This window comes from Pseudophryne corroboree, chromosome 3 (assembly GCF_028390025.1).
Source record: "Pseudophryne corroboree isolate aPseCor3 chromosome 3, aPseCor3.hap2, whole genome shotgun sequence".
Classification (NCBI taxonomy): domain Eukaryota; kingdom Metazoa; phylum Chordata; class Amphibia; order Anura; family Myobatrachidae; genus Pseudophryne; species Pseudophryne corroboree.
This window is the reverse complement of record NC_086446.1, coordinates 484,895,555-484,916,645: the sequence shown is the minus strand read 5'-3', so window position 1 is coordinate 484,916,645 and position 21,091 is coordinate 484,895,555. Positions and strand designations below refer to the sequence as shown.

Here is a 21,091-nt window from a genome sequence, read left to right as displayed (position 1 = left end):
GTGGCAGATTCCCAAGAGGATTTACATGGCGTATCCTTTCTCCTCTGAGGACAGGGAAAAATGGGAGTCGTCTCCAAATGTTGACAAAGCTCTATCTCGTTTGTCTAAGAAGTTGGCGCTTCCGTCTCTGACACGGCAGCTCTCAAGCTCGCAAGCTGGAGACGTCTCTGAAGTCCATTTTCGCTAATACAGGTGCATTGCTCAGGCCTGCAAGTGGCGTTGGTGTGGGTGAGTAGTGCTATTGCTAAATGGGCTGAGAATTTAGCTGCTGATATGGATACCCTTGATAAAGATAATGTTCTTCTGACTCTTGGTTATATCAAGGACGCTGCAGATTACCTGAGGGATGCGGCGAGGGATGTTGGTCTCTTGGGGTCAAGAGCCAATGCCATGTCAATATCGGCAAGGAGGGCGTTGTGGATCCATCAATGGAATGCGGATGCCGACTCCAAGAGAGTTATGGAAGCTTTACCCTTCAAAGGTAATGTCTTGTTTGGGGATGGCTTGGCGGACCTGGTCTCTACCGCGACGGCGGGTAAGTACTCTTTTCTTCCCTTTGTTCCCACACAACACAAAAAGGCACCACATCAGCAGATGCAGTCCTTTCGTCCCAATAAATACAGGCGTGGGAAAGGTTCGTCCTTCCTCGCTTCAAAAGGTAAAGGAAGGGGTAGGAAGTCGCCTGCCGTGTCGGGCGCCCAGGACCAAAAGTCCTCCCCCGCCTCTACAAAGTCCACCGCATGACGTTAGGGCTTCCCTGGGGGAGTCCGGACCGGTGGGGGGCCGTCTCCGAGTCTTCAGTTAGGTCTGGATTCAATCAGGCCTCGATCCTTGGGTCCTAGAGATTGTATCTCAGGGATACAAGCTGGAGTTTCAAGAGGTGCCCCTTCACCGTTTTTTTGTTTCGCCCTTACCAGCGTCTCTTCCGGAACAGGGAGCTGGTGCTGGCTGCAATACAAAAATTGTGTCAACAGAGGGTCATTGTTCCTGTTCCCCCATCACAACGGGGGGAGGGGTTCTACTCGAGCCTATTTGTTGTGCCGAAACCGGACGGTTCGGTCAGACCGATTCTGAATCTAAAATCCCTCAATCCATACTTGAAAGTTTTCAAGTTCAAGATGGAATCTCTTCGAGCGGTGATTACCAGCCTGGAAGGGGGGGATTTTATGGCGTCAGTCAACATAAAGGATGCCTACTTACACGTCCCGATATTTCCTTCGCATCAGGCCTTCCTCAGGTTTGCGATACAGGATTCTCATTACCAATTTCAGACGTTGCCGTTTGGCCTTTCCACGGCCCAGAGGGTTTTCACCAAGGTCATGGCAGAAATAATAGTTCTCCTTTGTAAGCAAGGGGTTACAATTATCCCGTACTTGGACGATCTCCTGATAAAGGCGAGGTCCAAGGAAAGGTTGCTAAGGAGTGTAGATTTGGTGCTGGCGGTGCTACGACAGCACGGTTGGGTGCTAAATTTGCCAAAATCTCAGTTGATTCCGACCACCCGGCTGTCTTTTCTGGGCATGATTCTGGACACGGAGTTAGAGAGTTTTTCTTCCACAGGAAAAGGCTCTAGAACTGCAGTCGATAGTCAGGGAACTTCTGCGGCCGAAGACTGTGTCCATCCATCAATGTACGCGGGTTCTGGGGAAGATGGTTGCGGCGTACGAAGCCATTCCGTTCGGCAGGTTTCATGCCCGGGTGTTTCAGTGGGACTTGCTGAGCAAATGGTCCGGGTCTCACCTGCACATGCACCGGAAGATAAGTCTATCTCCCAGAGCCATAATTTCCCTCCTGTGGTGGCTACAAGGGTCTCACCTCCTAGAGGGACGCCGGTTCGGTATCCTGGACTGGGTACTTCTGACAACAGATGCAAGTCTCCGGGGCTGGGGTGCAGTCACCCAAGGCAGGAACTTCCAGGGGAGATGGTCGCTCCAGGAAGCGGGACTCCACATAAATGTTCTCGAGTTAAAAGCCATTTACAACGGCCTGCTAAAGGCAAGAAGCCTTCTTCAGGGTCGATCTGTCCTGGTACAGTCGGACAACATCACAGCGGTGGCAAATATCAACCGTCAAGGCGGCACAAGGAGCAGAGCGGCAATGGCGGAGGCCACAAGAATCCTTCGCTGGGCGGAACAACACGTGAGCCCCCTGTCAGCAGTCTTCCTTCCGGGAGTAGACAACTGGGAAGCAGACTTCCTCAGCAGACACGATCTTCATCCGGGAGAGTGGGCTCTTCATCAAGAGGTGTTTGCAGAAGTGACAAAGCGTTGGGGACTCCCTCTGATAGACATGATGGCGTCTCGTCTCAACAAGAAGCTCCCGAGGTATTGTTTTAGGTCAAGGGACCCCCAAGCCAGTGCGGTGGACGCCCTGGTGTCTCCGTGGGTGTTCAAGTCGGTGTATGTGTTCCCTCCACTTCCTCTCATTCCAAAGGTACTGGGGATCATTCGGCGAGCAAGGGTTCAGGCGATTCTCGTAGTTCCAGATTAGCCAAGAAGGGCCTGGTATCCGGACCTTCAGGAATTACTTGCGGAAGATCCTTGGCCGCTTCCTCTAAGAGAGGACCTGTTGTTGCAGGGTCCATGTGTGTTTCCAGACTTACCGCGGCTGCGTTTGACAGCATGGAAGTTGAGCGCCAGATCTTAGCTCGTAAAGGTATTCCCGGGGAGGTCATTCCTACTCTCCTCAAGGCTAGGAAGGAGGTTACGGCGAAGCATTATCACCGTATTTGGAAGAAGTATGTTTCCTGGTGTGAGATTAAAAGGGCTCCTGCGTAAGAATTTAATTTGGGGCGTTTTCTCCACTGTTTGCAGGCTGGTGTGGATGCAGGCCTGAAGTTGGGCTCCATCAAGGTGCAGATTTCGGCATTGTCTATTTTCTTTCAAAGGGAATTGGCTGCCCTCCCAGAGGTTCAGACATTTGTGAAAGGAGTTTTGCATATCAATCCCCCGTTTGTGCCTCCTGTGGCCCCATGGGATCTTGATGTGGTCTTACAGTTTCTCATGTCTTCCTGGTTTGAGCCTTTGCGTAAGGTTGAGTTGAAGTTTCTCACCTGGAAGGTAGTCGTGCTGTTGGCGCTGGCATCTGCCAGGCGAGTGTCTGAGTTGGCGGCCTTATCTCATAAGAGCCCGTACTTGATCTTTCATTCAGATAGGGCAGAATTGAGGACTCGTGAACAATTTTTACCAAAGGTGGTCTCTTCGTTTCACATTAACCAACCTATTGTGGTACCGGTGGCTGGGGATGCTGTGGCAGTTCCAAAGGCCTCTGGATGTAGTGAGGGCTTTGAAGATCTATGTCGCCCGTACGGCTGTTGCCAGGAAAACTGAGGCGCTGTTTGTCCTGTATGCTTCCAACAAGATTGGTCATCCTGCTTCAAAACAGACTATTGCACGCTGGATTTGTAGTACGATTCAGCAGGCTCATTCTTCGGCCGGGTTACCGGTGCCGAAGTCAGTGAAAGCCCATTCTACCAGGAAAGTGGTCTCGTCTTGGGCGGCTGCCCGGGGCGTCTCGGCTTTATAGCTCTGCCGAGCGGCTACCTGGTCGGGTTCAAACACTTTTGCAAAGTAAAATAAGTTTAATACCCTGGCTGATGAGGACCTTGCGTTTGCTCAGTCGGTGCTGCAGAGTTGTCCGCACTCTCCTGCCCGGTCTGGAGCTTTGGTATAAACCCCATGGTCCTTTTGGAGTCCTCAGCATCCTCTAGGACGTAAGAGAAAATAGGATTTTGGTACTTACCAGTAAATCCTTTTCTCCTAGTCCGTAGAGGATGCTGGGCGCCCGTCCCAGTGCGGACTGTTTCTTGCAGTGTTCCCTTGTAGGGTCACTTAGTTTATACATGGGTTGTGTATTTCTGTTTTCAGCTTGTTGCTGTAGTTTTTCATACTGTTATCTGGTTTACTGTTACTCCGGTTGTACGGTATGGTTGTGGTGTGGGCTGGTATGTTTGTAGCCCTTAGTTTACACAAAAATCCTTTCCTCGAAATGTCCGTCTCTCCTGGGCACAATTCCTATAACTGAGGTCTGGAGGAGGGGCATAGAGGGAGGAGCCAGTTCACACCCAGTCTTAAGTCTTTTCAGTGTGCCCAAGCTCCTGCGGATCCCGTCTATACCCCATGGTCCTTTTGGAGTCCCCAGCATCCTCTACGGACTAGGAGAAAAGGATTTACCGGTAAGTACTAAAATCCTATTTTTATTTTTTTCCCATTAAACCCTTGTGAAGTTCTGAAAGACACAATTGAAAAGTTGACACACTATAGACCTTCTGTGGGTGTATTTTACCTGTATCTGCTCAGCTGACTCTGGAGTTTACCCTATAGTTATGGCAGCTATAGAGTATTTCAAGGAAATGAAAGTAACTGTAATAATTATCATTTCTTTGCAAATACATATTGACCGGTTTTCCTTGTTAGACTAGCGGTGAACAGAGGAAAAAGAAGGTTATAGGGGAGAAGAAGTCATAATCATGTTTATTTCTCTTTCATCCACTAGGGGACACTGGAGTCCTATACAGTAGGGGTGTGAAGCCTTGAACCGGAGGTGTGGCACAATCTTAAATTAGCATTGTCTGCACAGCCGGCTCCTCCCCCTTCACATCCCTCCTCCCTCAGTTTGAAAAATTGTGCTGGAGGCACAACACGTGGAGCACTTGAGCTCCTGACTAAGAATCTAAAAGGGGCTGCGTAACCCTAATACAGGGGGGACAAGGCTACCTAATTTCAGAGAGACAAAGATCCCTATTGAAGGGACCTGCATCTCTCCACAGGAGATCCTCCAAAATAGTGAGTACTGGTCGTATAAGCTTAGGCTTGGGTCTTCCAGTAGTAAAAGTTTTTTTTTGTTTTTCTCTTCTTCTCTCTCTCTCTTTTATAGCTTGCTATAATAAAACTCCCCTTTATACAAACTAATCAGGGAAGGGCAGAGCGACGGTGGCCGGCGCGTGGGAGCCTTAGTGTGGCGCGGGACTCAGCCTGTCTTCCCTGTAAGCAGGGGGGGACGGCAAAGCGGCAAGTACAAGACCCACGGCCGGAGCGGAGCACAGGCGCCGCTACGGGAGACGGACCCGTCGCGCTCGCCAGCCGGCGGCTCCAGGGCGAGCTGCACACTACAGAGACCCAGGGGCGGAGCACAGGCGCCGCTACAAGAGACTGACCCGTCGCACGCTGTATAGCGGCCAGAGGGGGAAATCAGTTAAAGCACTTAAATGTTAAATAACAGTGCGGCAGGCCACATTTTTTTTTTATATGAACTTACATTAGTGGGGGCCATGTTTCTTCGTTTTGGCGCCAGGCTGAGGTGAGGGATGGGTCCTCCCCCTCCCCCACCAGTAGTGTACATAGGGGAAAGTTTATTAATAAAGGAATTAACTCCCCCTGCTGCACGGCCTGGATAGTGCATGCATTAAGATAGTAGAGAGAGAGTTAGGCAACAGCTCCCTCTGCTGGTGTAATGTATATAGACAATATACGAGGATCTCCTGAAAAGTAATCAAACTTTACAAATTATATTTTCAAGGGACGTCTGTTTCAAAGATCCCGGAGAAAATACACAGAAGCAAGCCAACTCTAACATCGTAGCTGATTTACAGTTGGGGTGCGAGTCGGCTGGTGTTTATGTTTTTTGGCCTGTTCCTTTTATAGAGAAAAAGGGGAAAGGTAATTCCAGCCGGATCCAATATCTACGCTTCCGTCATCTCCCAGTCTTTCTCTTCCTAGTTTAAAGGGTGAAAGCGCTGCGTAATACCCTGGTAAGGGTTTTTAAAAAAGAAAAACATCATGTCTAAGGCTACCAAGACCTCAAAGACCTGCTATGTTTGTACGAAATGTAACAAGAAGAGCACGCGGGTTGGCAGCTCCGGGGTGTGCGACTCCTGCTTAGACAAGGACGCTCCACCTGGGAGCAGTGCTCTGGCTAAGGCATGGGAAGACAACCTTGCTAATAGAATCTCCAAGGAAATGGCAGAATCCCGCAAGCAGCAATCGGAATGGGCTGCGGGATTCTCAAAGACAATGGAGGAATTTCTCATCAAGTTAACGCCGCCCGCACACGCTGAGACGAGTGTGCGCAAGGCTGTTAAAAGAACTCTTCCTGTTATACCAGAATCTGAGGAGGAAGAGGGTTTTCTTCTGGATACGGAAGAAGGTGAGTTAATTGAACCTAACCTAGACGCCGATTTTCCTGAAGAAGACTCTGCGATCTCTGGTCTGGATTCCTTAATTGACGCGGTAAAGGACATCCTAAGCTTTAAGGAAGAGGAAGTCCGGGAGCCGGAAGATTTCGATTTGTTCGAATCCCAGAATCCGCGTTCAGCAGCGTTTCCCATTCCTAAATCCCTCCAATCTCAGATGGAGGAGGCTTGGAAACAACCTGACAAACGTTTTCAATTTCCGAAACGTTTTCAGGTAACTTACCCCCTACCTAAGGGTGTAATGGACAAGTGGGAGTCTCCGCCGGTAGTGGATGCTTCACTAGGAAGATTGTCAAAGAAGACAATCTTGCCAATTCCTAACGTAACTACTTTAAAGGATGCGTCCGACTGTAAAGTTGACACGGCGTTAAAATCAATGTTTGTAGCAGCAGGTGCAGCGCAGAGACCTGCGATCGTCTGTGCTTGGGTCAACAAGGCCATGGGTGCATGGTCCGGCCGTATTGTACAAGCTATTGAGGAGGAAAATAGCTTAGAAGAGATTACACAGCTGGCGGAACACATTCGAGAATCTGCTTCATACTTGTGTCAAGCTTCTAAGGATATTAGCAGAATAGCATCGCGCATATCTGCATCGGCCATATCGGCTAGAAGGATTTTATGGCTCAGAGAATGGCAAGGTGACTCTGACACCAAGAAGGCGGTAGAATCCATTCCCTTTGGGGGTGAAATGCTGTTCGGACCAGAGTTGAACAAGTGGATTTCGCAGGCTACAGCGGGGAAGTCCACTTTTCTGCCTACTCCTTATACGAGAACCGCTCCACAAACTAGGATAGGTTATTCGGGACCATCGTTTACTTCATTTAGATCGGTCCTTTCGAGCCCGAGATAGGGGTTTCGGTACACAAGCACGCGGGGGCAGAGGTAGAGGCCGCTCGCAAGCAACAGCCAGAAAGCAGGATAAACCTGCTGACAAGACCGTGGCATGACGGCCTCCCAGCTCACCTGGGGTCCCCCTTGGTGGACGGCCGACTGGAAGGTTTTCAGAACATCTGGGCCAAAACCTCACCAGAACTTTGGGTGAACAACTTAATCTCTCAGGGATACAAACTGGAATTTCAACAGAGGCCTCACAGTCAGTTTTCTCTGACGTCCTAGTGGATGCTGGGGACTCCGTAAGGACCATGGGGAATAGCGGCTCCGCAGGAGTCTGGGCACAAAAGTAAAGCTTTAGGACTACCTGGTGTGCACTGGCTCCTCCCCCTATGACCCTCCTCCAAGCCTCAGTTAGATTTTTGTGCCCGAACGAGAAGGGTGCACACTAGGTGGCTCTCCTGAGCTGCTTAGTGAAAAGTTTAGTTTTTAGGTTTTTTATTTTCAGTGAGACCTGCTGGCAACAGGCTCACTGCATCGAGGGACTAAGGGGAGAAGAAGCGAACTCACCTGCGTGCAGAGTGGATTGGGCTTCTTAGGCTACTGGACATTAGCTCCAGAGGGACCGATCACAGGCCCAGCCATGGATGGGTCCCAGAGCCGCGCCGCCGGCCCCCTTACAGAGCCAGAAGACAGAAGAGGTCCGGGAAATCGGCGGCAGAAGACGTCCTGTCTTCAATAAGGTAGCGCACAGCACCGCAGCTGTGCGCCATTGCTCTCAGCACACTTCACACTCCGGTCACTGAGGGTGCAGGGCGCTGGGGGGGGGGCGCCCTGAGACGCAATAAAAACACCTTAGATGGCAAAAAAAATACATCACATATAGCTCCTGGGCTATATGGATGCATTTAACCCCTGCCAGAATACACAGAAAAACGGGAGATAGGCTCCGCCCCCTTCTCGGCGGCCTTATCTCCTCAGCACACTGGCGCCATTTTCCCTCACAGCTCCGTTGGAGGGAAGCTCCCTGGCTCTCCCCTGCAGTCACTACACTACAGAAAGGGTTAAAAAAGAGAGGGGGGCACTAATTAGGCGCAGTATTAAAAATACAGCAGCTATAAGGGGAAAAACACTTATATAAGGTTATCCCTGTATATATATAGCGCTCTGGTGTGTGCTGGCAAACTCTCCCTCGGTCTCCCCAAAGGGCTAGTGGGGTCCTGTCCTCTATCAGAGCATTCCCTGTGTGTGTGCTGTGTGTTGGTACGTTTGTGTCGACATGTATGAGGAGGAAAATGATGTGGAGACGGAGCAAATTGCCTGTAATAGTGATGTCACCCCCTAGGGGGTCGACACCTGAGTGGATGAACTGTTGGAAGGAATTACGTGACAGTGTCAGCTCTGTATAAAAGACAGTGGTTGACATGAGACAGCCGGCTACTCAGCTTGTGCCTGTCCAGACGTCTCATAGGCCGTCAGGGGCTCTAAAGCGCCCGTTACCTCAGATGGCAGATACAAACGCCGACACGGATACTGACTCCAGTGTCGACGGTGAAGAGACAAATGTGACTTCCAGTAGGGCCACACGTTACATGATTGAGGCAATGAAAAATATTTTACACATTTCTGATAATACGAGTACCACCAAAAAGGGGTATTATGTTCGGTGAGGAAAAACTACCTGTAGTTTTCCTGAATCTGAGAAATTAAATGAGGTGTGTGATGATGCGTGGTTTTCCCCCGATAACAACTGATAATTTCTAAAATGTTATTGGCATTATATCCTTTCCCGCCAGAGGTTAGGGTGCGTTGGGAAACACCCCCTAGGGTGGGTAAAGCGCTCACACGCTTGTAAGAACAAGGGCTCTACCCTCTCCTGAGATGGCCGCCCTTAAGGATCCTGCTGATAGAAAGCAGGAGGGTATCCTAAAATGTATTTACACACATACTGGTGTTATACTGCGACCAGCAATCGCCTCAGCCTGGATGTGCAGTGCTGGGTTGGCGTGGTCGGATTCCCTGACTGAAAATATTGATACCCTAGATAGGGACAGTATATTATTGCCTATAGAGCATTTAAAAGATGCATTTCTATATATGCGTGATGCACAGCGGAATATTTGCCGACTGGCATCAAGTGTAAGTGCGTTGTCCATTTCTGCCAGAAGAGGGTTATGGACACGACAGTGGTCAGGTGATGCGGATTCCAAACGGCATTTGGAAGTATTGCCGTATAAAGGGGAGGAGTTATTTGGGGTCAGTCTTTCAGACCTGGTGGCCACGGCAACAGCTGGGAAATCCACGTTTGTACCCCAGGTCGCCTCTCAACATAAGAAGACGCCGTATTATCAGGCGCAGTCCTTTCGTTCCCAGAAGGGCAAGCGGGCAAAAGGTTCCTCATTTCTGCCCCGTGACAGAGGGAGAGGAAAAAGGCTGCAGAAATCAGCCAGTTCCCAGGAACAGAAGCCCTCTCCCGCCTCTGCCAAGCCCTCAGCATGACGCTGGGGCTTTACAAGCAGACTCGGGCACGGTGGGGGCCCGTCTCAATGAATTTCAGCGCGCAGTGGGCTCACTCGCAAGTAGACCCCTGGATCCTTCAGGTGATATCTCAGGGGTACATATTGGAATTCGAGACGTCTCCCCCTCGCCGTTTTCCTAAAGTCGGCTTTACCGACGTCTCCCTCTGACAGGGAGGCAGTTTTGGAAGCCATTCACAAGCTGTATTCCCAGCAGGTGATAATCAAGGTACCCCTCCTGCAACAGGGAACGGGGTATTATTCCACACTGTTGTGGTACCGAAGCCGGACGGCTCGGTGAGACCGATTCTAAATCTAAAATCTTTGAACACTTACATACAGAGGTTCAAATTCAAGATTGAGTCACTCAGAGCAGTGATTGCGAACCTGGAAGAAGGGGACTACATGATGTCTCGGGACATCAAGGATGCTTACCTTCATGTCCCAATTTACCCTTCTCACCAAGGGTACCTCAGGTTTTTGGTACAGAACTGTCACTATCAGTTTCAGACGCTGCCGTTTGGATGGTCCACGGCACCCCGGGTCTTTACCAAGGTAACGGCCGAAATGATGATACTCCTTCGAAGGAAGGGAGTTTTAGTTATCCCTTACTTGGACGATCTCCTGATAAGGGTAAGATCCAGAGAACAGTTGGAGGTCGGTGTAGCACTATCTCAGGTAGTGTTGCGGCAGCACGGTTGGATTCTCAATATTCCAAAATCGCAGCTGGTTCCGACGACTCGTCTTCTGTTCCTAGGGATGATCCTGGACACAGTCCAGAAAAAGGTGTTTCTCCCGGAGGAGAAAGCCAGGGAGTTATCCGAGCTAGTCAGGAACCTCCTAAAACCGAGCCAAGTCTCAGTGCATCAATGCACAAGGGTTCTGGGAAAAATGGTGGCTTCCTACGAAGCAATCCCATTCGGCAGATTCCACGCAAGAACTTTCCAGTGGGACCTGCTGGACAAATGGTCCGGGTCGCATCTTCAGATGCATCAGCGGATAACCCTGTCACCAAGGACAAGGGTGTCCCTCCTGTGGTGGTTGCAGAGTACTCATCTTCTAGAGGGCCGCAGATTCGGCATTCGGGACTGGGTCCTGGTGACCACGGATGCCAGCCTGCGAGGCTGGGGAGCAGTCACACAGGGAAGGAATTTCCAGGGCTTATGGTCAAGCCTGGAGACATCACTTCACATACATATCCTGAAGTTAAGGGCCATTTACAATGCTCTAAGCTTAGCAAGACCTCTGCTTCAAGGTCAGCCGGTGTTGATCCAGTCGGACAACATCACGGCAGTCACCCAAGTAAACAGACAGGGTGGCACAAGAAGCAGGAGGGCAATGGCAGAAGCTGCAAGGATTCTTCGCTGGGCGGAAAATCATGTGATAGCACTGTCAGCAGTGTTCATTCCGGGAATGGACAACTGGGAAGCAGACTTCCTCAGCAGACGCTCTGGTAACACCGTGGGTGTACCGGTCAGTGTATGTGTTCCATCCTCTGCCTCTCATACACAAGGTACTGAGAATTATAAGATGGAGAGGAGAAAGCACTATATTCGTGGCTCCGGATTGGCCAAGAAGGACTTGGTAACCGGAACTTCAAGAGATGCTCACGGAGGATCCGTGGCCTCTACCTCTAAGAAGGGACCTGCTCCAGCAAGGACCCTGTCTGTTCCAAGACTTACCGCGGCTGCGTTTGACGGCATGGCGGTTGAACGCCGGATCCTGAAGGAAAAAGGCATTCCGGATGAAGTCATCCCTATACTGATCAAAGCCAGGAAGGATGTAACCGCAAAACATTATCACCGCAATTGGCGAAAATATGTTGCGTGGTGCGAGGCCAGTAAGGCCCGACGGAGGAATTTCAACTGGATCGATTCCTACATTTCCTGCAAACAGGAGTGTCTATGGGCCTGAAATTGGGGTCCATTATGGTTCAAATTTCGGTCCTGTCAATTTTCTTCCAAAAAGAACTAGCTTCAGTCCCTGAAGTTCAGACATTTGTAAAAGGGGTACTGTATATACAGCCTCCTTTTGTGCCTCCAGTGGCACCTTGGGATCTCAATGTAGTTTTTGGGTTCCAAAAGTCACATTGGTTTGAACCACTTAAATCTGTGGAGTTAAAATATCTCACATGGAAGGTGGTCATGCTGTTGGCCCTGGCCTGGGCCAGGCGCGTGTCAGAATTGGCGGCTTTATCCTGTAAAAGCCCTTATCTGATTTTCCATTCGGACAGGGCGGAATTGAGGACTCGTCCTCAGTTTCTCCCTAAGGTGGTTTCAGCGTTTCACCTGAACCAACCTATGGTGGTGCCTGCGGCTACTAGGGACTTGGAGGACCCCAAGTTGCTAGACGTTGTCAGGGCCCTGAAAATATATGTTTCCAGGACGGCTGGAGTCAGAAAATCTGACTCGCTGTTTATCCTGTATGCACCCAACAAGCTGGGTGCTCCTGCTTCTAAGCAGACTATTGCTCGTTGGATTTGTAGTACAACTCAGCTTGCACATTCTGTGGCAGGCCTGCCACAGCCAAAAATCTGTATATGCCCACTCCACAAGGGAGGTGGGCTCATCTTGGGCGGCTGCCCGAGGGGTCTCGGCTTTACAACTTTGCCGAGCAGCTACTTGGTCAGGAGCAAATACGTTTGTAAAATTCTACAAATTTGATACCCTGGCTGAGGAGGACCTGGAGTTCTCTCATTTGGTGCTGCAGAGTCATCCGCACTCTCCCGCCCGTTTGGGAGCTTTGGTATAATCCCCATGGTCCTTACGGAGTCCCCAGCATCCACTAGGACGTCAGAGAAAATAAGATTTTACTTACCGATAATTCTATTTCTCGTAGTCCGTAGTGGATGCTGGGCGCCCATCCCAAGTGCGGATTGTCTGCAATACTGGTACATAGTTATTGTTACCAAAAATCGGGTTATTGCTGTAGTGAGCCATCTTTTCTAGAGGCTCCTCTGTTATCATGCTGTTAACTGGGTTTAGATCACAAGTTATACGGTGTGATTGGTGTGGCTGGTATGAGTCTTACCCGGGATTCAAAATCCTTCCTTATTGTGTACGCTCGTCCGGGCACAGTATCCTAACTGAGGCTTGGAGGAGGGTCATAGGGGGAGCAGCCAGTGCACACCAGGTAGTCCTAAAGCTTTACTTTTGTGCCCAGACTCCTGCGGAGCCGCTATTCCCCATGGTCCTTACGGAGTCCCCAGCATCCACTACGGACTACGAGAAATAGAATTATCGGTAAGTAAATTCTTATTTTTTACAACAGGATTGCCTCAGTGCCCTCAAAAAGCAAGGGGACTACGGGCAGCAATTCAAAAATTACTACAAGCAGAGGTCATTATTCCGGTTCCCGCTTCTCAGAGAGGAACGGGGTTCTATTCCAATCTTTTTGTCGTGCCAAAACCAGACGGGACGGTCAGACCAATACTCAATTTAAAAGTTTTCAACCAGTTTTTAAGAGTCTACAGATTCAAGATGGAATCAATCCAATCAGTCATTGCAGGCTTAGAACCAAGCGAGTTCATGGTATCCATGGACATAAAGGATGCATATCTGCATATCCCAATCTGGACTCCTCACCAGGCTTACTTACGGTTCGCACTGGTGGCGGAGCACTACCAATTCCGGGCCTTGCCGTTCGGTCTAGCGTCAGCCCCAAGAATTTTCACAAAGATCATGGCGATCATGGTGGCAGGACTGAGACTGTTGGGGGTCACGATTATACCTTATCTGGACGATTTACTGATCAAAGCTCCATCTCAGAATCGACTGCTCAAGGATGTTCAGACATCACATCAATTTCTAATTCAACATGGATGTATTGTCAATTTCCAAAAGTCCAACCTCATACCGACTCAACGGATTCAATTCCTCTGTCTCATCTTGGACACGGTCCTATTACGTGTGTTCCTACCAGAAAACAAGGTACAGGACCTACAGAGATTAGTGGCTCAGGTACTGAGGACGCAGACCGTTTCTCTGCATCTCTGTGTACAACTTCTCAGGAAGATGGTGGCGTCGTTCGAAGCTCTCCAGTACGGCAGACTTCATTCCCGACCATTCCAAATGAACCTCATTGCTCAGGGAGCAGGCTCGCACTGGCTTCTCCATCGGAGAATCCGACTTCAACCACAAGTACGGGTCTCCTTGATATGGTGGTCGTTACACAAGAACCTTACAGCCGGCAAGAAATGCGGCATTTGGGATTGGAAGATCTTGAAGACGGACGCCAGTCTCAGAGGTTGGGGAGCCGTCCTAGAGGACCATCAGTTTCAAGGACGGTGGACGCTACAGGAAAGCAAATTACCCATAAATATCCTCGAACTAAGAGCAGTCTACAATGCCCTTCTCTTAGCAGAAGACCTAGTCATGAATCAACACATCGGGATTCAGTCAGACAATGTCACGACGACGGCTTACATAAACCGTCAAGGAGGAACAAAGAGCAGGATGGCGTTAAAGGAGGCCACAAAGATCTTGTTGTGGGCAGAAAGAAGAGACATCATTCTCTCCGCAGTGTTCATTCCAGGTGTGGAGAACTGGGAAGCAGATTACCTCAGTCGCCAGGACATGCATCCGGGGGAGTGGTGCCTTCATCCACGGATTTTCAACATGATTGTGAGAAGATGGGGTCTGCCTCAGGTGGACCTAATGGCGTCTCGACAAAACCATCAACTGCCCAGATATGTGTCAAGAACTCGAGATCCAGCAGCAGAAGGAGTGGACGCATTAACACTTCCGTGGTGTTACAGGAGGGTTTACATATTTCCACCATTCCCACTCATACCCAGGGTTCTGAAAAGAGTTAAGCGGGAACGAGTGTGGGTCATTCTAATCGCACCAGATTGGCCCCGCAGGAGTTGGTACACAGACCTGCGAGGGTTACTTGCGGAAGATCCTTGGAGGTTACCTTAGAGAGAAGACCTGCTATCTCAGGGACCGTTCCTACACCCCGACCTGAACAGGCTGCGTTTGACAGCGTGGCTATTGAAACCCGGATCTTAAGAAACAGAGGGATCCCACAAACGGCCATTCCTACAATGATTGCCGCTAGGAAGCCGGTCACAGCCAGGCACTACTACAGGATTTGGAGACGGTACATGGCTAGGTGTCAGGAACGGGGATGGAATTCATCTAACTTCCATTTATCGCGACTACTACTTTTCCTTCAGGCCGGTCTAGAGGGAGGACTCAGAGTGGGCTCTTTGAAGGTTAAAATTTCGGCTCTCTCCATCCTTTTTCAACAGCGGCTAGCATCCTTGCCAGAGATTCAAACCTTTTTACAGGGGGTTCTGAGGATTCAACCCCCTTTTCGTCCTCCCACGGCACCATGGGACTTTGGTTTGGTGTTAGAATATTTGAAGTCACCGACTTTTGAGCCGTTGACAAGTACAGACCTGAAATATCTTTCTTGGAAGGTCACGTTATTACTTGCCTTGGTTTCGGCTAGGCGGGTTTCTGAGTTGGGAGCCTTATCCTGTAAGAGTCCTTTCTTAGTTTTTCATGAGGATAGGGCGGAACTCCGTACAAGAGCAGACTTCCTTCCGAAGGTGGTGTCGGGGTTTCATGTAAACCAGCCAATAGTGGTCCCATCTTTCCAGGGTCTCACAGATGAGGACGTGTCATTGGATGTTGTCCCAGCTTTACGGGTATACGTACAGGTTACGTCATCTTTCAGAAAGTCGGACCATTTGTTTGTTCTTTATGATGGGCCAAAGAAGGGTTGGCCGGCCTCTAAGCAGACTTTGTCCAGATGGATTAGACTTGCCATTCGGCAGGCTTATATTTCCTGTGGAAAACAGGTTCCGGTTCAGACAGGTGCTCATACTACCCGATCAGTGGGTGCCTCGTGGGCGGCTGCCAGGGGTGCTTCCACTACTCAACTGTGCAGAGCGGCGGCGTGGTCTTCAGCCCACACGTTTGCGAGATTTTACAAGTTTGATACTTTTGCGTCTGGAGAATCTAAGTTCGGACGTTTAGTTTTGCAGGCCACCGACAGCACTCCCTCCCTGGGGGGAAACTTTGGGACGTCCCCTACTGTATAGGACTCCAGTGTCCCCTAGTGGATGAAAGAGAAAAGAGGATTTTGGTACTTACCGATAAATCCATTTCTCTGAATCCTCTAGGGGACACTGGACGCCCGCCTCGGTGCTGTCAACCTGCTGTGTACAAAGTTCTTGTTTTAATCAGTTCGTGCAAACAGCGTTAGTTATTCGGTTAAGAGTTCTGGGCCGCTGTTTGATATGTCGTACGGTTCGGTTCCTCGCCATGGGCTATAGTGTCATGTCCTATTCTCTCAGTCACATTTTTCAAACTGAGGGAGGAGGGATGTGAAGGGGGAGGAGCCGGCTGTGCAGACAATGCTAATTTAAGATTGTGCCACACCTCCGGTTCAAGGCTTCACACCCCTACTGTATAAATCCTCCAGTGTCCCCTAGAGGATTCAGAGAAATGGATTTATCGGTAAGTACCAAAATCCTCTTTTTTTTTTTGGTTCCATGCCTCCAAGGATTCTCTTTATAACTCAAGAGTCTTTGTCTGCCTTTAGCATACAAGAAAATAATTATTGGGAACTATAAAAATTTAAGAAACAAACCCCACACATTTGACAATGTGATTTGTTTTTTTTGCTGTTATTTATTCTTATCTTATGTACCTTCCAGTGATTTTAATTTTTTCTTTTTACTTGTGCTGTTCAAGTCAATATTTATCACTTTGTTTCCTACAGGGGCTGTGTTTGTGAATGGTAAGGAGATGACCAACCAGTTGCCTCCTGTCTCGCCCGGGTCCACAATCACATTTGATATGGAGATTGTCAATTTAGGACCCACAAACAACAATGATGTTCTGTACCACAGACACAGGGTGACTATTGGTTCCAACAACAGGGAGGTGGTCTTTGATTGGTTGTTGGAGCAATCTTGTGACTCTCTGTATTTTGGATGCTCGTTTTTCCACCCCTGTTGGAAGGTTTTGGTGTTTTAATTAATCAGTATTTCAAAAAGACTGATCAATGCTGTCCTGAGAACTTTGTCTTTATTTTGCTGGTCTGAGCAATTGTGCAAAGTTGCACATATCCATTTCTAAGTAGTGACTAATAATTTCTCAACTTGTCAACTGTGATTCTGGTCAGCACATAGTCTTGCAGATCATTTCATCTCTATTACACAGGTGTTTATTGATTGCACCAAAACGGACGACTGTAGTGTTACATGATAAGTTGTAGTATCTAGAATGGATTGATACAGTGTGTTGTACAATTCTGGTGCCTTTTGTAGACCAGCGCATTATTCATCATCTGATTTTAAACCACAGTCTAGAAATGTTCTTATTACCATAGAATAACTTATTAGATGGAACCCAGCACTTGTATTTATACAGTAGATACAGCGCCTTAACTGGTGGTTTTCACTGACATAGCCGGGGTTGGGAACGGGAGACCAGCAGTCAGAATACAGACACTGGCATCTCAACAGAGGTGACAAACTAAACCCTAACACAGGGATGGGGAACCTTCGGCACTCCAGCTGTTGTTGAACTACACATCCCACCATGCCCTGCAACTGTTTTAGCATGGCCAAATAGCAAAACTGTAGCAAGGCATGCTGGTATGTGTAGTTCAACAGCAGTTGGAGGGCCGAAGGTTCCCTATCCCTGCCCTAACACTTCCTTTAAGCAGCCTAACCCTCCCCGACATACTTTGGGATCCCCGTTAAGTTAGTGAAGATATGAATACTGACTTAATACCATAACCGTGATCAATTTTATGTAGATAGAAGCAACTCCTTAGGGTGTACTTCATTTCTTTAAAGACTATCAATTTAAATGACTATGGGGCAGATTCATCTAGGCTTGCTACCCTGTGTGTCAAGCCCCAGAGAGTGCACTTAATGCAGCCTCTTGAGGTATGAGGAAAAGTTTTCATTAAATGCTCTCGCTTAGGCTTAACGTAGGGGGTAACCCATAGGCTGAAAATCGTAATAGCTCTGGCCATTAATCCCGGAGCTTTACCCACTCTGTAAACCAATCTGCCCCCTTGTGTTTTATTTAGAGAATCTTTACTTTCTCTATCGTCCTAGTGGATGCTGGGGTTCCTGAAAGGACCATGGGGAATAGCGGCTCCGCAGGAGACAGGGCACAAAAGTAAAGCTTTCCGATCAGGTGGTGTGCACTGGCTCCTCCCCCTATGACCCTCCTCCAAGCCAGTTAGATTTTTGTGCCCGGCCGAGAAGGGTGCAATCTAGGTGGCTCTCCTAAAGAGCTGCTTAGAAAAGTTTAGCTTAGGTTTTTTATTTTACAGTGAGTCCTGCTGGCAACAGGATCACTGCAACGAGGGACTTAGGGGAGAAGAAGTGAACTCACCTGCGTGCAGGATGGATTGGCTTCTTGGCTACTGGACATCAGCTCCAGAGGGACGATCACAGGTACAGCCTGGATGGTCACCGGAGCCTTGCCGCCGGCCCCCTTGCAGATGCTGAAGTAAGAAGAGGTCCAGAATCGGCGGCAGAAGACTCCTCAGTCTTCTAAAGGTAGCGCACAGCACTGCAGCTGTGCGCCATTTTCCTCTCAGCACACTTCACACGGCAGTCACTGAGGGTGCAGGGCGCTGGGAGGGGGGCGCCCTGGGAGGCAAATGAATACCTATTTTGGCTAAAAATACCTCACATATAGCCTCCGGAGGCTATATGGAGATATTTAACCCCTGCCAGAATCCGTTAAGAGCGGGAGACGAGGCCGCCGAAAAAGGGGCGGGGCCTATCTCCTCAGCACACAGCGCCATTTTCCCTCACAGAAAGGCTGGAGGGAAGGCTCCCAGGCTCTCCCCTGCACTGCACTACAGAAACAGGGTTAAAACAGAGAGGGGGGGCACTAATTTGGCGTTAGAAATATATAAAAAAGATGCTATAAGGGAAAACACTTATATAAGGTTGTCCCTATATAATTATAGCGTTTTTGGTGTGTGCTGGCAAACTCTCCCTCTGTCTCTCCAAAGGGCTAGTGGGTCCTGTCCTCTATCAGAGCATTCCCTGTGTGTGTGCTGTGTGTCGGTACGTGTGTGTCGACATGTAGGAGGACGATGTTGGTGAGGAGGCGGAGCAATTGCCTGTAATGGTGATGTCACTCTCTAGGGAGTCGACACCGGAATGGATGGCTTATTTAGGGAATTACGTGATAATGTCAACACGCTGCAAGGTCGGTTGACGACATGAGACGGCCGACAAACAATTAGTACCGGTCCAGACGTCTCAAAAACACCGTCAGGGGTTTTTAAAACGCCCGTTTACTTTAGTCAGTCGACACAGATACAGACAGGGACACTGAATCCAGTGTCGACGGTGAATAAACAAACGTATTCCTTATTAGGGCCACACGTTAAAGGCAATGAAGGAGGTGTTACATATTTCTGATACTACAAGTACCACAAAAGAGGGTATTATGTGGGATGTGAAAAAACTACCATAGTTTTTCCTGAATCAGATAAATTAAATAAAGTGTGTGATGATGCGTGGGTTCCCCCCGATAGAAAATTATGGGCGGTATACCCTTTCCCGCCAGAAGTTAGGGCGCGTTGGGAAACACCCCTTAGGGTGGATAAGGCGCTCACACGCTTATCAAAACAAGTGGCGGTACCGTCTATAGATAGGGCCGTCCTCAAGGACCAGCTGACAGGAGGCTGGAAAATATCATAAAAAGTATATACACACATACTGGTGTTATACTGCGACCAGCGATCGCCTCAGCCTGGATGTGCAGAGCTGGGGTGGCTTGGTCGGATTCCCTGACTAAAAATATTGATACCCTTGACAGGGACAGTATTTTATTGACTATAGAGCATTTAAAGGATGCATTTCTATATATGCGAGATGCACAGAGGGATATTTGCACTCTGGCATCAAGAGTAAATGCGATGTCCATAACTGCCAGAAGATGTTATGGACACGACAGTGGTCAGGTGATGCAGATTCCAAACGGCACAAAGGTGTATTGCCGTATAAAGGAAGAGGAGTTATTTGGGGGTCGGTCCATCGGACCTGGTGGCCACGGCAACTGCTGGAAAATCCACCGTTTTTACCCTAAGTCACATCTCTGCAGAAAAAGACACCGTCTTTTCAGCCTCAGTCCTTTCGTCCCTATAAGATCATATCTGCCCAGGGATAGAGGAAAGGGAAGAAGACTGCAGCAGGCAGCCCATTCCCAGGAACAGAAGCGTTCCACCGCTTCTGACAAGTTCTCAGCATGGCGCTGAGACCGTACAGGACCCCTGGATCCTACAAGTAGTATCCCAGGGGTACGGATTGGAATGTCGAGACGTTTCCCCTTCGCAGGCTCCTGAAGTCTGCTTTACCAAGGTCTCCCTCCGACAAGGAGGCAGTATGGGAAAAAATTCACAAGCTGTATTCCCAGCAGGTGATAATTAAATTACCCCTCCTACTACAAGAAAAGGGGTATTATTCCACACTATATTGTGGTACTGAAGCCAGAAGGCTAGGTGAGACTTATTCTAAAAAAATTTTTTTGAACACTTACAAAGGTTCAAATCAAGATGGCGTCACTCAGAGCAGTGATAACGAACCAGGAAGAAGGGGACTATATAGTGTCCCGGGACATCAGGGATGCTTACCTCTATGTCCCAAATTTGCCCTTCTCACTAAGGGTACCTCAGGTTCGTGGTGCAGAACTGTCACTATCAGTTTCAGACGCTGCCGTTTGGATTGTCCACGGCACCCCGGGTCTTTACCAAGGTAATGGCCGAAATGATGATTCTTCTTCGAAGAAAAGGCGTCTTAATTATCCCTTACTTGGACGATCTCCTGATAAGGGCATAGTCCAGGGAACAGTTGGAGGTCGGAGTAGCACTATCTAGGATACTGCTACAACAGCACGGGTGGATTCTAAATATTCCAAAATCGCAGCTGATCCCGACGACACGTCTGCTGTGCCTAGGGATGATTCTGGACACAGTCCAGAAAAAGGTGTTTCTCCCGGAAGAGAAAGCCAGGGAGTTATCCGAGCTAGTCAGGAACCTCCTAAAAACAGTGCATCATTGCACAAGGGTCCTGGTAAAAATGGTGGCTTCCTACGAAGCAATTCCATTCGGCAGATTTCACGCAAGAACTTTTCAGTGGGATCTGCTGGACAAATGGTCCGGATCGCATCTTCAGATGCATCAGCGGATAACCCTATATCCAAGGACAAGGGTGTCTCTCCTGTGGTGGTTATAGAGTGCTCATCTTCTAGAGGGCCGCAGATTCGGCATTCAGGATTGGATGCTGGTGACCACGGAGCCCAACCCGAGAGGCTGGGGAGCAGTCACACAAGGAAAAAATTTCCAGGGAGTGTGATCAAGTCTGGAGACTTTTCTCCACATAAATATACTGGAGCTAAGGGTAAATTTATAATGCTCTAAGCTTAGCAAGACCTCTGCTTCAAGGTCAGCCGGTATTGATCCAGTGGGAAAAAATAAGAATTTACTCACCGGTAATTCTATTTCTCGTAGTCCGTAGTGGATGCTGGGAACTCCGTAAGGACCATGGGGAATAGCGGGCTCC

General features: G+C 49.0%; 1 protein-coding gene across 1 annotated transcript in view; it reads left to right on the top strand.

The window, feature by feature from the left end:
- The window catches only part of CRLF3 (cytokine receptor like factor 3), an 81,611-nt gene extending 65,042 nt beyond the window's left edge, over window positions 1-16,569 (top strand). Inside the window, exon 8 of the mRNA XM_063960871.1 lies at window positions 16,270-16,569. Coding sequence (XP_063816941.1) covers window positions 16,270-16,526 — 257 coding nt within the window. The 3' untranslated portion in view covers window positions 16,527-16,569. The remainder of the gene's footprint in view (window positions 1-16,269) is intronic.
- Window positions 16,570-21,091: the final 4,522 nt, after the last annotated feature.